At 48.6% G+C, this 13215-nt stretch overlaps 1 protein-coding gene across 3 annotated transcripts in view; it reads right to left on the bottom strand.

Annotated features, from left to right (window-relative positions):
- The window catches only part of HEXB (hexosaminidase subunit beta), a 903874-nt gene that overhangs the window by 818100 nt on the left and 72559 nt on the right, over positions 1–13215 (bottom strand). For all 3 annotated transcript variants that reach the window (XM_069627487.1, XM_069627486.1, XM_069627485.1), the window contains exon 2: positions 10306–10454. In XM_069627487.1, the coding sequence (XP_069483588.1) occupies positions 10306–10454 (149 nt within the window). The remainder of the gene's footprint in view (positions 1–10305; positions 10455–13215) is intronic.

A 13215-nucleotide genomic window follows, 5' to 3' on the forward strand; every position in this document is an offset into this window, starting at 1 on the left:
GAAATATTCACAGCATGTGAATCCATGAAAGATCCAATGCGAGAGAAATGCTTCTTCCTCCTAAGAGCAGTAAAAAGGATCCTTCCATTCCACTCAATTCGCCCACAAAAAGCTCACCATAATCGCTCTCATCATATCCAGAGTAGACTACACCAACAGTCTATATCTAGGAATGCCAGAGCGACTTCTAAAAAAACTCCAACGCATACAAAATTCAGCGGCCAGGCTCCTGCTCAAAGCACTGCGAAGAGAACACATCACTTCAGCTCGGAAAACGCTACACTGGTTACCAAAACGGCAAATAAAGTTCAAATCAATGTGCATAACGCACAGTGCAATCCACGGCCAAGGAGCAGAGCTCCTAAGAGAGCAGATAAACGTCTATCGCCCAACAAGACCACTCTAGACAACAGATCTAGCAGTGACATCCATTTGGAACCAAAACCATACAACAAAAGAAAATTCGGAGGAACTTCCTTCTCTCACCTTGCAACGAAAACCTGGAACAATCTTCCAAAAACATAACTAACACGAGAGATCACATATTTAGAAAACTACTCAAAACCTGGCTCTTCTCCCCATAACTATTAGGAACGCATATTGGGCACATAGGCAGTGGTAACAATACTCCGAGAGGGAACAGATCCTCCCCATCTCCCTATTCTAGCTCCCATAAACAGAGGGAAGGGGAAGAACAATTTAAGGCATATCACTTTACCAAATTGAAAAATATATAAGTTATGATCACTCAACGAATGAATATGGAGAGATCAGGAGGGAAGGGTAAGGATGACATTTCAATACAGGTTTAGTCGACAGAGCAAACATAGGCAGCTATGGATCACCAACATGGAAATGGGTGGGAAGGGAGGTAATGAATGTAAAATATACAGCACCAATACCAGAGCGGGGGACAATGCGTGCCTCAACCTGGCACACAAACCTCCGAAATAGCTCAGATGGAAACCTGCCACCCCAATCACACAACAACTAGACGGACAAACGACAATACAAACTCCATAGGACATTCAGACGTGGAACAAAGAAATGCAAATACTTAGAAGAAAAAAACCCAACTAAACAAAGAAACTTTCTGCATGCATCCTTCCCACAAAAACCCACACAACCAATACTCTGCACAGCAAACCACACATACTTCACAACATTGCAACAACTCACAAACACATAACTCGTACCAACAGCACATGAGGACCGGCATCGATCTGATAATTTACACCCAAGCTCAGCGCACGGTGAAAACCGAACTGAAGCTGCCAACAGGACACCACTTTTCTCACTTTCCTACTCCAACTTCACCCTACTAACCCCCACCCCTCCTTTTTTGTTTACAGATCCTCCAGAGCGCCTGGGGACCAATTCCGTTGGTGATGGTGCACGGTACAAATACCTTGAACACGAACATAAGCCCTTCCACCTGGGTGCCCACAACTTTCCTGAAATCGGTTCCGAAAATGCTCAGTGTTCTTCTGTCTGGCCCATGCTTGTAATTTTTGCAAGATGCAAGAGCAAAAATTGTGTTCTGCAGAGATATAGGCCCATAGTCATTAATGTCCACCCTGAGCCCTTTTTTGTGAATGGGGACTAGCATGCTTTGCCGCCAGGAGTCAGGAATACAATTCAGAAATAAACAGTTTTTAAACAACGCAAATAAGATACAAGACCACATTTCGCAATTTTATTTCAAGATGCATTGTGGCAAAACTTCCAGACCTGCTGCTCTTGACTTATTAAACTGATTCATTGCAAATCTTACATCATCCAACAAGAAGATCTTTAAATCGTTAATTGCCACCTGAAGGGAAAGCTCCGGCCCGTAACATATCCTACCATAAATTTAATCTTGTTCGGGGCCACCTACACGCCAATAAACATCTGTTATCGGCAGCGGAAGACCTGCGGCATCATTCCACTGATTCCCCTGCATAAACGCTGGCTCAATCCTGAGATATCTGACTGGAAACCTACATCGTGAGCGCGGCGGCGGCATACCCGGACCACGGTTCCAGAGAAATCACGCGACAGCCGGAGGCATCAGCTCGCCTACAGGCCGGAGAGGGGAGGAGCCACGCTGTGCGCCTTTTTGCTGCCGGGTGTCTTCATGACACACTTCGGAGTTGCCGGTGAATATATCCTGCTGGCCCCCGGTTCTCCTCCCGGGTGTACACCGCAAGTCCGGCCCTGACAGAACATTACTTTTCTTCAGCGGGGTGCCGACCCGCTTCCTGAGCCGTTGCTGCTCCGCGGGCTGATCCGTAACTGAAAACCGAGTCGGACCTCGCAAACGGCGGCGTACCAGCTGCGTTCGCTCGTCGGGGCCTGCTGATACATAAGGTGGGTGCCTCCCAAAACGCTCTGGCACATTTCCTCTGCACATACCTTACCTGCCACACAAGCAGTGTTGCCTTCACCTCCCTGTATGCAGCACATGCTGCCCACAAACTACGCTGATTGAGTCACACGCCTAAGTGCCGGCGATCGCTGACCACTGACTACCACTGGTCACCAGAACGTGTGTGGACGCAACCCAACAGATTTAATATATGCGCCACAGCAAAAAGAAAAGTATGGGCCCCAAGAAAACTAGTCCGATGGACTCCTTTGCCAGCTCCCAGCCACATGGGTCTGCCGAGACACCCATTGAGCCCCCAGGCAGCCAACCGGAATCTCCAAAGAACGAGAGAGTGGACAAACTATTATCGATGGTCCAGAGTGGATTCCTGGCGGTTAACAGCAAACTGGACGATATAGGGGCCACAATCAACTCTCTGAAAGCAAGGGTTGACAAGGAACGGGCACGCACTACGGAGGCGGAGAACAGAATTGGAGTAAACGAGGACTCGATAGCACAACACAGCCGCGATATCACCCAGTTAAAGGGTGACCTGCAGAAAACCCTGAATAAGTGCGAGGACTTGGAATCTCGCTCCAGGAGGAACAACATCCACCTGGTCGGGGTAGCCGAATCCTTTGGAAAAGGTTCCATGGAACGCCAGGTGGAAAACCTCCTGAAATCCCTCTTGGGCCCCGATGCTTTCTCTGATCATTTTCTCGTGGAGCGGGCCCATCGCACACTGGCCCCCCCCCCATCCTATGCCTGGAGCACCGCCCCGCACGATCATTGCCCGACTCCTAAATTATAGAGAGACGCTATCCTGAGGCTTTCCAGGGAAAAAAGCTCTCTACATTATGAAAACAACAGGATACACATATATCCGGATTTTTCAACTAATGTGCAAACGCTGAGAAGGTCCTACGAACCGGTCAAGAGACAGCTGAGACTACGCCCGATCCCATATGCACTTGTCTTCCTGGCTAAAATGCGCATCCAACATGGAGGCCGAGCACACTTTGAGAATCCAACGGAAGCCATGATATATGTCGAGGCCTCAATCCCACTTCCCCCGGGGAGCCGGGAGACTAACCCCAACTTGTCACCCCGGTCGGTGGCGGAACCGGAGGACCATGCTGGCTGATGAGACTTCCTCCACACTGCCTTGCCACAAGTTCAATAACCCGTTGACGGCGTGGTGGCCCTGTCCACCATATGTTGTCGTAGGGCCGTGTGCCCCCCCCCCCTCATGGTGGTCGGTCACGTGAGTACAGCTCACACCCCCAGGAGACTTCCCAAATTATGGTTGATGGGATACATCGGGTTGGGGTTGATGATGCGGGTGGGTGTTGGCGGGGGAAACAGGTAAAAGCTTTTCCTGGTGTTATGCCAGGCATGGTTGGGGATGTTACAAAGTTAAAATCAGAGGACTATTTTCCAGCAGGACTCTTACATCACTTGAGACAATGGCGCCATACTTGGCAAACGCTCCTTCCGCTAGGCAACTATGGCGCAGACTAAGGGTGGATTAAGCATTAGACTACTCTCCTGGAACATTCGGGGTCTCAACAATCCAGTCAAGGCAAGGAAAATTGCTGCATACATTACACGCCACCACCCCCACATCCTTCCGATACAGGAAACACATGCGCTGGGGAGTATCAATACCAAATTCCTCCCACGAAGGGGTCCTCATAGGTACTTCAGCGTATTCGGCACAGTCCAGGGGAGTCCTGACACTTATACATCCCAAGCTATGCTTCAATGCTTCAGGTATCTTTCTAGTAAGATAGACCCTCTAGGTAGATACGTGTTGGTATGGGGGGGAGGTGGCTGGACGGCAAATATTACTGATTAACACATACGGTCCCAATATAGATGATCCGCTATTTTACTGCACAATCCTCGATATGCTGTCCACATCGGGAGAGGCGCAAATATGGGGTGGGGATTTTAATATGATCCCTCCCTGGATCGTTCATCCACCTCCCCCAGGGCCCCTTCCAAAGCGGCACTTACTGTTAGACAGATGATGGAACAGACCAATATAGTTGACGCATGGCGCACGTTACATCCATATGAGAGGAAATTGACTTTCTACTCATCTGTTCATAACTCCCACTCCCGTATAGATTACTGGTTCATTAGTTCATCCCTCTCTGGGGCGATCACTGACTGTGCAATACACCACGCACACACTCTGACCACTCGCCGATTACACTAGACATCAGCCTAGATGACTCCCCCCACCTCCGGCTGGTGGAGAATGCCCTCTGCGATACTTAGTGACCGCATAATCTGTGAGGCACTACATATTGAAATTGAGGAATTTCTGGAGTTAAACAAGGGTTCAGTGAGCACCTATGCTACCCTATGGGAGACATTCAAAGTTTGGATTCGGGGTACTATACTGGGTAAGTCTACGGGTATGCTGAAAGCAGTGAGAAGGGAACTGGGTGTGGCTCAAGCCACAATAGACGCATTACAGATGGAATATAGCGCCACCTTGAACAAGGAAACCCTATCTAAGATTCACGCTTCCCTCAAGGAATTCAATGAGCTAGCCAAAAGGGAAGGTCTTATACATGGCTGCCCCGGCTAAGGCCCGCAGGTAGGGGGAGAGCAATAGAGCGAGGAGATTTCTGGCTAACATGCTTAGAACAGACAGGCACCTTCCAATCGCTAGTATCCAGAACCCGGCTGTGGTCACGGTCAATAAAGAAAGGGACATTAATTCTACTTTTGCTGATTTCTACTCTGTACTCTGATCATGATGTTAAAACCAGGGAAGACACGTTCAAGTACCTAGACTCCCTCGATCTCCCAACACTTACCCAAACGACACGAAACATTTTGGATCAACCCGTTACTATTGAAGAACTCACTGCGGCCATTAAATCTTTATCCGGTGGCTGTGCCCCCGGCTCAGACGGCCTGACCGCCGAACTGTACCAAGAATTTCAGGGTGAGCTGGCCCCACTACTACTGAAAGTGTGGGAGGAGGCTATGAATAGTGGTATCCTTCCAGACTCGATGCGTGAAGCAGTCATTACAGTCCGTCAGTAGCCACGCAGACCAGCACAGGATATGGCCTCTTACAGACCCCTCTCTCTAATCAACACTGACGCGAAAATCTTCGCCAAGGTGCTGACCACCAGACCAAGCTGGCTTTATACCGACCAGATCTACAGCTTTAAACCTGAGACGATGATTTAATGTTCTGGCACAAATAGATCCGGAGGCAAAAGCGGCTGTAGTGGCCCTAGATGCCGAAAAGGCCTTTGATTCCTCTCCTGGACATACCTTTTCCTGGTACTCGAGAGGTTTGGACTCGGGCCATATTTTATTATATGCGTCCGGCTGCTATATACCCAACCATCTGCCAAGGTCCTAACTAATAACACCTTGTCCCCTTCTTTCCATTTACACAGAGGGACCAGACAGGGCTGTCCTTTCTCGCCCATTCTCTTTGCACTCACTATTGAACCGATGGCGGAATATATCCGTCAGCACCACTCGCACAGAGGTCTCAGGAGGACTGGTCCTCCCCAAATTATATCACTGTACGCGGATGATACGTTGTTATATGTCCGGGACCCACATGAGAATGTGCAACACATTATGTCTGATATACACGAGTTCTCGGAATATTCAGGATATAAAATCAATGTCCCAAAATCTGAAATATTTCCATTGACCCCTAGTACAGGTGCCCTATCTCATATTACAGGGTTTAAGGCTGCCCCCACTCAGGTAAGATACCTGGGAATCATGGTGGCCAGAGATAGACAGCTGCTGTACTTGCATAATCACTGCGAATTGCTTCTGACCCTTTCGACCAAGCTCCAACTATGGGCTAATCTCCCTCTGTCCTTATATGGCCGAGTGGCCCTACTTAAAATGGTAGTTTTACCCAAACTCTTATATTTCTTCGACAACATCCCGATTTGGCCCGGTAAACCCTTTTTTGCAAAACTTAAATCATTGACGTCTTCCTTTACTTGGAACGGGAAAACTGCTAGGCTGGGCTGGGACAAGATGGTGGAGCCATACTCACAGGGCGGTATTGCGGCACCTGATTTTGAATTATATTGTATAGCAGCACAGGCACAATTTGTGAAACATTTGTTTGACCCTGAAGACAAAGCCCCACACATTCTTCTTGAAAAGCACGCAGTCCGCCCTAATGATATACGATCTGTCCTCCTGAACCCCACTTAAGGTAACATCTGCCCATTCGACCCAGTATACATCACCACACGAGCTTGGTCCAGGATCTACAGGAGAATTGGCCTGGAGATCCCCTATGACCCAGATATACCCCTGTGGAACTTCTCTAGTATTTCACCGACCTTTGACAAGGCCCTTCAGCGAACCTGGAACCCAAATAAACTTTTCAGGATGCGAGACATGTTCCCCGATGGCATGTTTTGTGAACTCAGACTTCATGGATGTAGTCGGGGGTGGCCAGCTTAAGCGCCTTCAATACCATCGCATGAGAACAGATTTTGCTGCTAAATGGCCTACCTTCCCGGCAGAACCCCAGACACACAAATGCATCAGAGCTGTGGTGACGACAGATGGTCATAATAAGGGAGTCTCGTCGCTATACACCTTGGTGCAAACACATTCCCCCTCACGAAACACTATTAGAGAAACCTGGGAACGGGATGTGGGTACCCAGATCGATGACGCGAGATGGGCCCGATATTGTCAACTCACCAAATCGGTCTCTATGAACTCAGGACTCTGACTGATTCAATTTAAAATCCTGAACCAGTTACATTACTCCCTGGCTAGGCTGGCTAAGTTTGTAGAGGGTTGCACAGGGACATGTTCGAAATGTGGCGCCCCCGATGCTGGAGCGTATCTCATGTACTAGTCGTGCCCTGTTATTGCAGACTTTTGGCGAGAAGTGGCTGAGCTCCTTGAGGAGATAACGGCGATCCCAGCCGCTCTGTCCCCCCTGAAATACCTGTTTGGTGACATTGGAAAGGTGAAGGAAACCACAAGAAGGTTTTTTTAATATATCGTGTGTTATTGCCAAACGCTGCATCCTTAAATGTTGGAAATCCACCGCAAGGCCTACCCGATCCAATTTCCTGAAAGACTTATGTATGGTGAATGACGATGAGGAACTTTTTATCTCATCAGTCCTGACGCCCTGTCGTCCCAAAGATATATGGTTGCTGTTACGTCTGTACCTATGTGATCTGATGCTGATGTAACACCTACTCCATCACCTTAGGTGACGATACCTGCCTCATTGCCATAGATATTTGTCATTGTCGAAATTATGGCATTTCGGTGCTGGACTGCCCAAGGGCAGGACAAAGACTGATATGTTTGGGATATTTCTTCTCTGTGAAAGATAGTGAGCTAAAAACTCTGGGTAAGTCTCTCGCAACCAGGACTAATGTCTGGCAGAGAGACTCCCAGGACCCCCCCCTTGTCAATTTGCATATTTAAGTAACTTTGGGTCTCACCCTAAGTTACTGGGGGAATCCAGACGTGGACCCCTTGCTCACTATTCTTAGAGAGGCACAGCTCCTCCCTACTGATGAGGTCCAACCCGACCGAAACACGTGTCTGGGGATGCTGTTGGTACTCTTGTTCAGAGGAGAATTGCCTAGCATTTCGGTGCTGGACTGCCCCAGGGCAGGACAAAGACTGATATGTTTGGGATATTTCTTCTCTGTGAAAGATAGTGAGCTAAAGACTCTGGGTAAGTCTCTCGCAACCAGGACTAATGTCTGGCAGAGAGACTCCCAGGACCACCCTTGTCAATTGTCGAAATTATGCACATGCGGTGTTGCACTGCTTATCTGAATTGTCTTGCTGTGAACCATTCCCTTACTAAACAAAGTTTAAAAGAAATAAAATCGTTACTTCAAAGCCATGGTCTGCTCATATCCTTTGCTAGTGTGCTCAGACCCAAATTTCCCAATAAAAAACTCCATGCACTTCTCTTCCTCAATGGGGTTCATCTGCGAGTCTTTGACTCCCCCCCCCTATACAATCAGATGCAGCTGTCCAAAACTGTGTTCAGAGCCAGGATCCTTATCTCCCCAATATTAAATGTGTAATGCGACTTTGCTCCTGCCAGGGCCTTTCAGGTCAACCTGATTTCTCTTAAACTCATTTGTACCCATGAGACAGCAAAATGTAGATGTACAAAAATTAGAAATACAAAAATATTGGCCCGGTAGGCGAAGGGCACCTCAAGGAATTGTTTGGGGGTGGGGGAAAAGGGGTTCTGGCATGCCCGGGGAGTGCTATACATTCTAGACTGGCTGGGGCTTTGAGTGCCGGCTGCCAGATCTTAGCTGCATTCCCTGCCAATCATTCTACAATGCTGTTGCTTTTCTTCAGTTGCTGGATAACTGGAGGCATTTTCGGGTGGTCTCTGTTCATGTGACTAAGAGGGGCGGCTCATTCAGCCACTGTTACTATTTTACCAAAGGTTCATACTAGAAACATTTTGTTTCACTGACGAGATCCACAAGAGAATGGGAATACATCAGCTAGCCCTGGTTCCTATACGTATGTAGGTTAACCACACACAATCAATCCTACGTCTGGGGCTACCTCCCATAGCAGTACCAAAGTGGGAAGTAACCACAAATTCATTTAGCACCACACTTCAATGCATCAAAATCTTTACAATGCTTCCCAGCCATGATAGTCAATCTCTACCCCACAAATCACCAATTCAGACCACAGCCAGTCCTATACTTGCTGTGAAACCCTCCTGTGCCACTGTCCAATAAAGGTCTTTCTAGCTCCTCATTCCCCACCACTCTGCAAGCATACTCTTGATCCTCAATCAGCTCACTACATCCAAAAGTAACAGGGCCTTTTGGCTCCCAAAGACTCACAATTTAGTCAATCATAGGCAAGATAACAGGCTCAAAACGTGGCAAGCTCAATCATACTCTTTTTTGTTTTTAAACGTGCACTGTACTTTATTTTACCATGTTCTGACAGTTCTAACAAAAAACTTAACAAGTAAACATAAATTACGCCACAATTGTTCTTGCCGGAAACAAAAATGTACATTTTAAAATCTTTTGTAGAACAAAAGAAAAGAAAATGTTTAGTGAAAGGCAGCAATAAGCCATTTCCAATTGGCTTGTTTAAAGTAGAGTAAGCACAAAAGACATTACAGATACATAGATCAAGGAAATTACTCAAAGCACAAATCAGAAATACTTCCAGACTGATCTTTCAAAAGTTCTTACAATGACACAATCCAAAAGGTGCAAGGCTGTCTTAGATATAGACGTGACCTGAACAAGTTCAACAGTATAGTGTCTTCTTAGGAACACAAACGAAATGTCTAGATTATGACATGCCTACGACCTAAATGTTGGGGTTGTCTCGATCTAGTTTAATGTTTTGGAAACCTGTGGCTAATTCGTTTTTTTTTTTTATATAATCACGATCCAATAAAAGGTTAAATGCAAAAGTACAGGTCAATCAGCCACAGGAACCTCAGACCCAAAATCCCATCGGATGTGCTCAAAACCATGACCTCCCTACCCCCCCACCCCCACATACGTTTAGCAGTGTATGTGGCCCCATGTAGAATGTGAAAAGATGCCCAATTGTCTAGGCATAGCATCTCTGACCCTGACAAATAAAAGGTTAACTGTCACCAACGGAAACATGAAGAAACAAATTGAATGAAATTGGAGAGGTTGCCAATGATCCCTAAAATGCAGCCTTGTGTGCAGGGCATACACAAGATTAAAAACGTACATTTGTCCGACCAATGGGGAGGGTTGTATTTTGGGAGACGTATAGCAACAACAGACATTGCACGTCATGAATTGCAGTTTAATCATTTCTGAAAAGACGTACAGAATTTCAAACCTATTAACATTTCAAAACACTGGGAACTGCTCAGTGGTTTCTTGTATTCACTGTACATTCTACAAACACTGTATACTCACAAGACTCATCTGAAGTGATGCGAGGATAGTGATCACATTCTGGATCTGCTTCAGTAATTGTGACTTCAAGCTGAAGCAACTGTCCGTCAGCAGAGGATTGCTCTGGAATCTCATTCCACTTAGAATAGGAGAAAACATATTCGTAATATCTGGAAGAAAAAGCAAAATATTTTCAAAAACTGCAGTTCCAAATTGCAAGAACGCTTTCCATTAAGTAGCAGACTTTTCCAACACATTCTCTGTCAAAACCGGAGGCAAGCATTCTGCTTTAACTCTTTAATGCCACTCCTCCAGCAGCTTTAAAAAAAAAGAAAAAAAATATATATATAATCCCCCTCAGCAGTAAACCAAACTTTAACTAAACGTGAGAGGGCGCTAGAGAGCCGTCCAAGATGGCGGCCTCCCTGTGAGCTCCGCGGAGCTCCCCTAAAATCCTGACCAATCGAAGCTTCTGTGGTGCGCAAATTGTCTGCAGCCGCCTCCAGATTGTAGCCGAGGCGAATCCGAGCAGAACGGGGTATTCATCCGTCGACCCTCGAACGCTGAGTCCCGTCTCCTCGACGGTGAAGAGCCCCCCCCCCCTTCCCCGTGCGGACGGGCGCGGAGGGGCCGGCGGCGGAGCGGGCCTGGGACTCGGGGGTGCCGTTCGGAGCTGGCGAAAACGAAGGAAAATCCTGGAGGAGCCACCGCGGACGGACGCCGAGGGGCTCTCCAGGCGCCGCCGAGGATCAGGTACGCGCGCCCCGTGCGCCCTCGCGCCCTCGCTCGCCCCGGGTGGATCCCCGGCTCCCCCGCTGAAGGAGACGTGACACAGCACGGTCCAAACCGGCCCAGCGGCAAGACCTCCAGAGAGTCACACCGCTAGAAAACGACAAGCCGGGCGCCCCGGGACCTCTGGGCCGCCTCCCGGTGTTCCCTGGCCCCTGCAACACGAGCACCAATGGCGACTTCGAGGAAAACCGACAGATCTCAAAAAAAGCTGAACTTCGAGGGCAGCTCCGCGACCAAAGCAACCACCTCGAACAGCGGAGCGCAGTCTCCCGTCCAGGCCGCAGCCCAGGATGAAGAGGAGGCCCACGGGTTCGACATCAGGGAAATCCTCCTTGAACTTAATGCCGGAATCGGAGGTCTTGGAAGCAAACTCGACGCACTCTCCTCCAAGGTCGACCTACTCCAGCACCGGCTGGACAAACACGCCGACAGACTGGACACAGTCGAGCAGAAAGTGTCTGACCTCGACGACGGTGCAGCGGCTCTAACGACCAGAGTGGCCTCCCTAGAAGTGCAAAAGAAAGCAGTAAGCGCCAAAAACGAAGATTTGGAGGGCCGTTCTCGGCGCAACAATATCAGGATCGTGGGAGCCAGGGAACGACAACTTACCGTGAAAATGGAAGACTACGTTGAGAAGTTATGTATGGACCTCTTTGGTACAGAAATCCTGTCCAAACTGTTTGTCGTGGAGAGAGCTCATCGAGTCCCCAACACCAGACCAATCCCCGGGGCTAATCCCCGCCCAATCATAGCGAGATTGCTCAACTATAAGGATCGAGATGCCATCCTACGGGCGGCTAGGGAAAAAGGGGATCTCCAGTACGACGGCGACAAGATCCAGTTTTTCCCAGACTTCTCCCAAGCGGTCCAAGTACAGAGAAGATCGTTCATGGCAGTAAAGCGCAGACTGCAAGAGAACCAGATACAATATTCCATGCTCTTCCCAGCCAAACTCCGCATTCAACACGAGGGCAGGACCCAGTTCTTTAACACCCCAGAGGAGACAAGTGACTATCTGGATCGCTCTGGCTGTAGACCCGCTACTGTCAACGGAAAACCGCAAAGGGGCGACAGACCAAGAAGAAACCCGCCGTAAAATTTGCCTATAGGACACCCAAAACGGCCGCACGAGACTTCAAGGTTGACTAGAAACGACCACCACAGTTCATCATTGCATCCGAAGAAGGGAGCCAGCCCCCTCTTGGAGGGCCACCTGCGCCCCGAGCACAGCAATGCTTGTTGTACTGTTAAAATGGGTTTGTTGATCACGGGCTTGTTGGGGGTTGCCCGTGCAGGGGAGAGAAGTTAGTTTAGCAAAACCGCCACAACCCGCATACCCCAGTTCCACGACAGTCACACGAAGAACTATGCATCTAACAATAGCCACGTCCTCCTTGCTCCTCTATGGAAAGCGACTCCAGCCAATCCCGCGAGCCTCGTCTCGACATGATGATCTTGACCCCTCTAGATGGCAGCGGCAAGGTTGAAAATCGCCACCTGGAACATTCGTGGTGGCAACCAGCCTATGAAAATGAGGAGAATTCTTCAATATCTTCAGAGACACAAAATCAACATAGCGATACTCCAGGAGACTCACCTGCTGCCCACGTCAGAACAACATTGGGCCAGGTCATGGGGATGTCATCGGTACTTCTCATCCTACTCCTCATTTGCCAGGGGTGTGGCGATCCTGATCGACAGGAGAACTAATTTCAGCTTTATTGAGTTAAAAAAAGACACTGAGGGGAGGGCCCTAATGGTGAAGGGGATAATCGCAGGGAAAGAGGTGGTGGTGGTGAACTCATACGCACCGAACACAGATGGACCTGATAATTTCAACTGGGTAATGTCCCATCTGGACGCGACCAACGCGACGACTGTGGTGTGGGGTGCAGACCTCAATACCACACTTGACCCCAGGCTCGACAGGTCCCATAACACATCGGGAAACCCATCCAAGGCCAGTATTCAGGTTCGAGAGATCTGTCAGGCCTTCAATCTATCTGATATGTGGAGAAGACACAACCAGGACAGCAGGGACTACACCTTCCGATCAGCGGTACACAACACCAGTTCCAGAATCGATTATATCCTGGCATCCTCCTGTAGCCCTTTCAGATGGGGTGCGTGCCATATCCT

Source organism: Ambystoma mexicanum, chromosome 6p (genome assembly GCF_040938575.1).
Source record: "Ambystoma mexicanum isolate Mex_15411 chromosome 6p, UKY_AmexF1_1, whole genome shotgun sequence".
NCBI lineage: Eukaryota > Metazoa > Chordata > Amphibia > Caudata > Ambystomatidae > Ambystoma > Ambystoma mexicanum.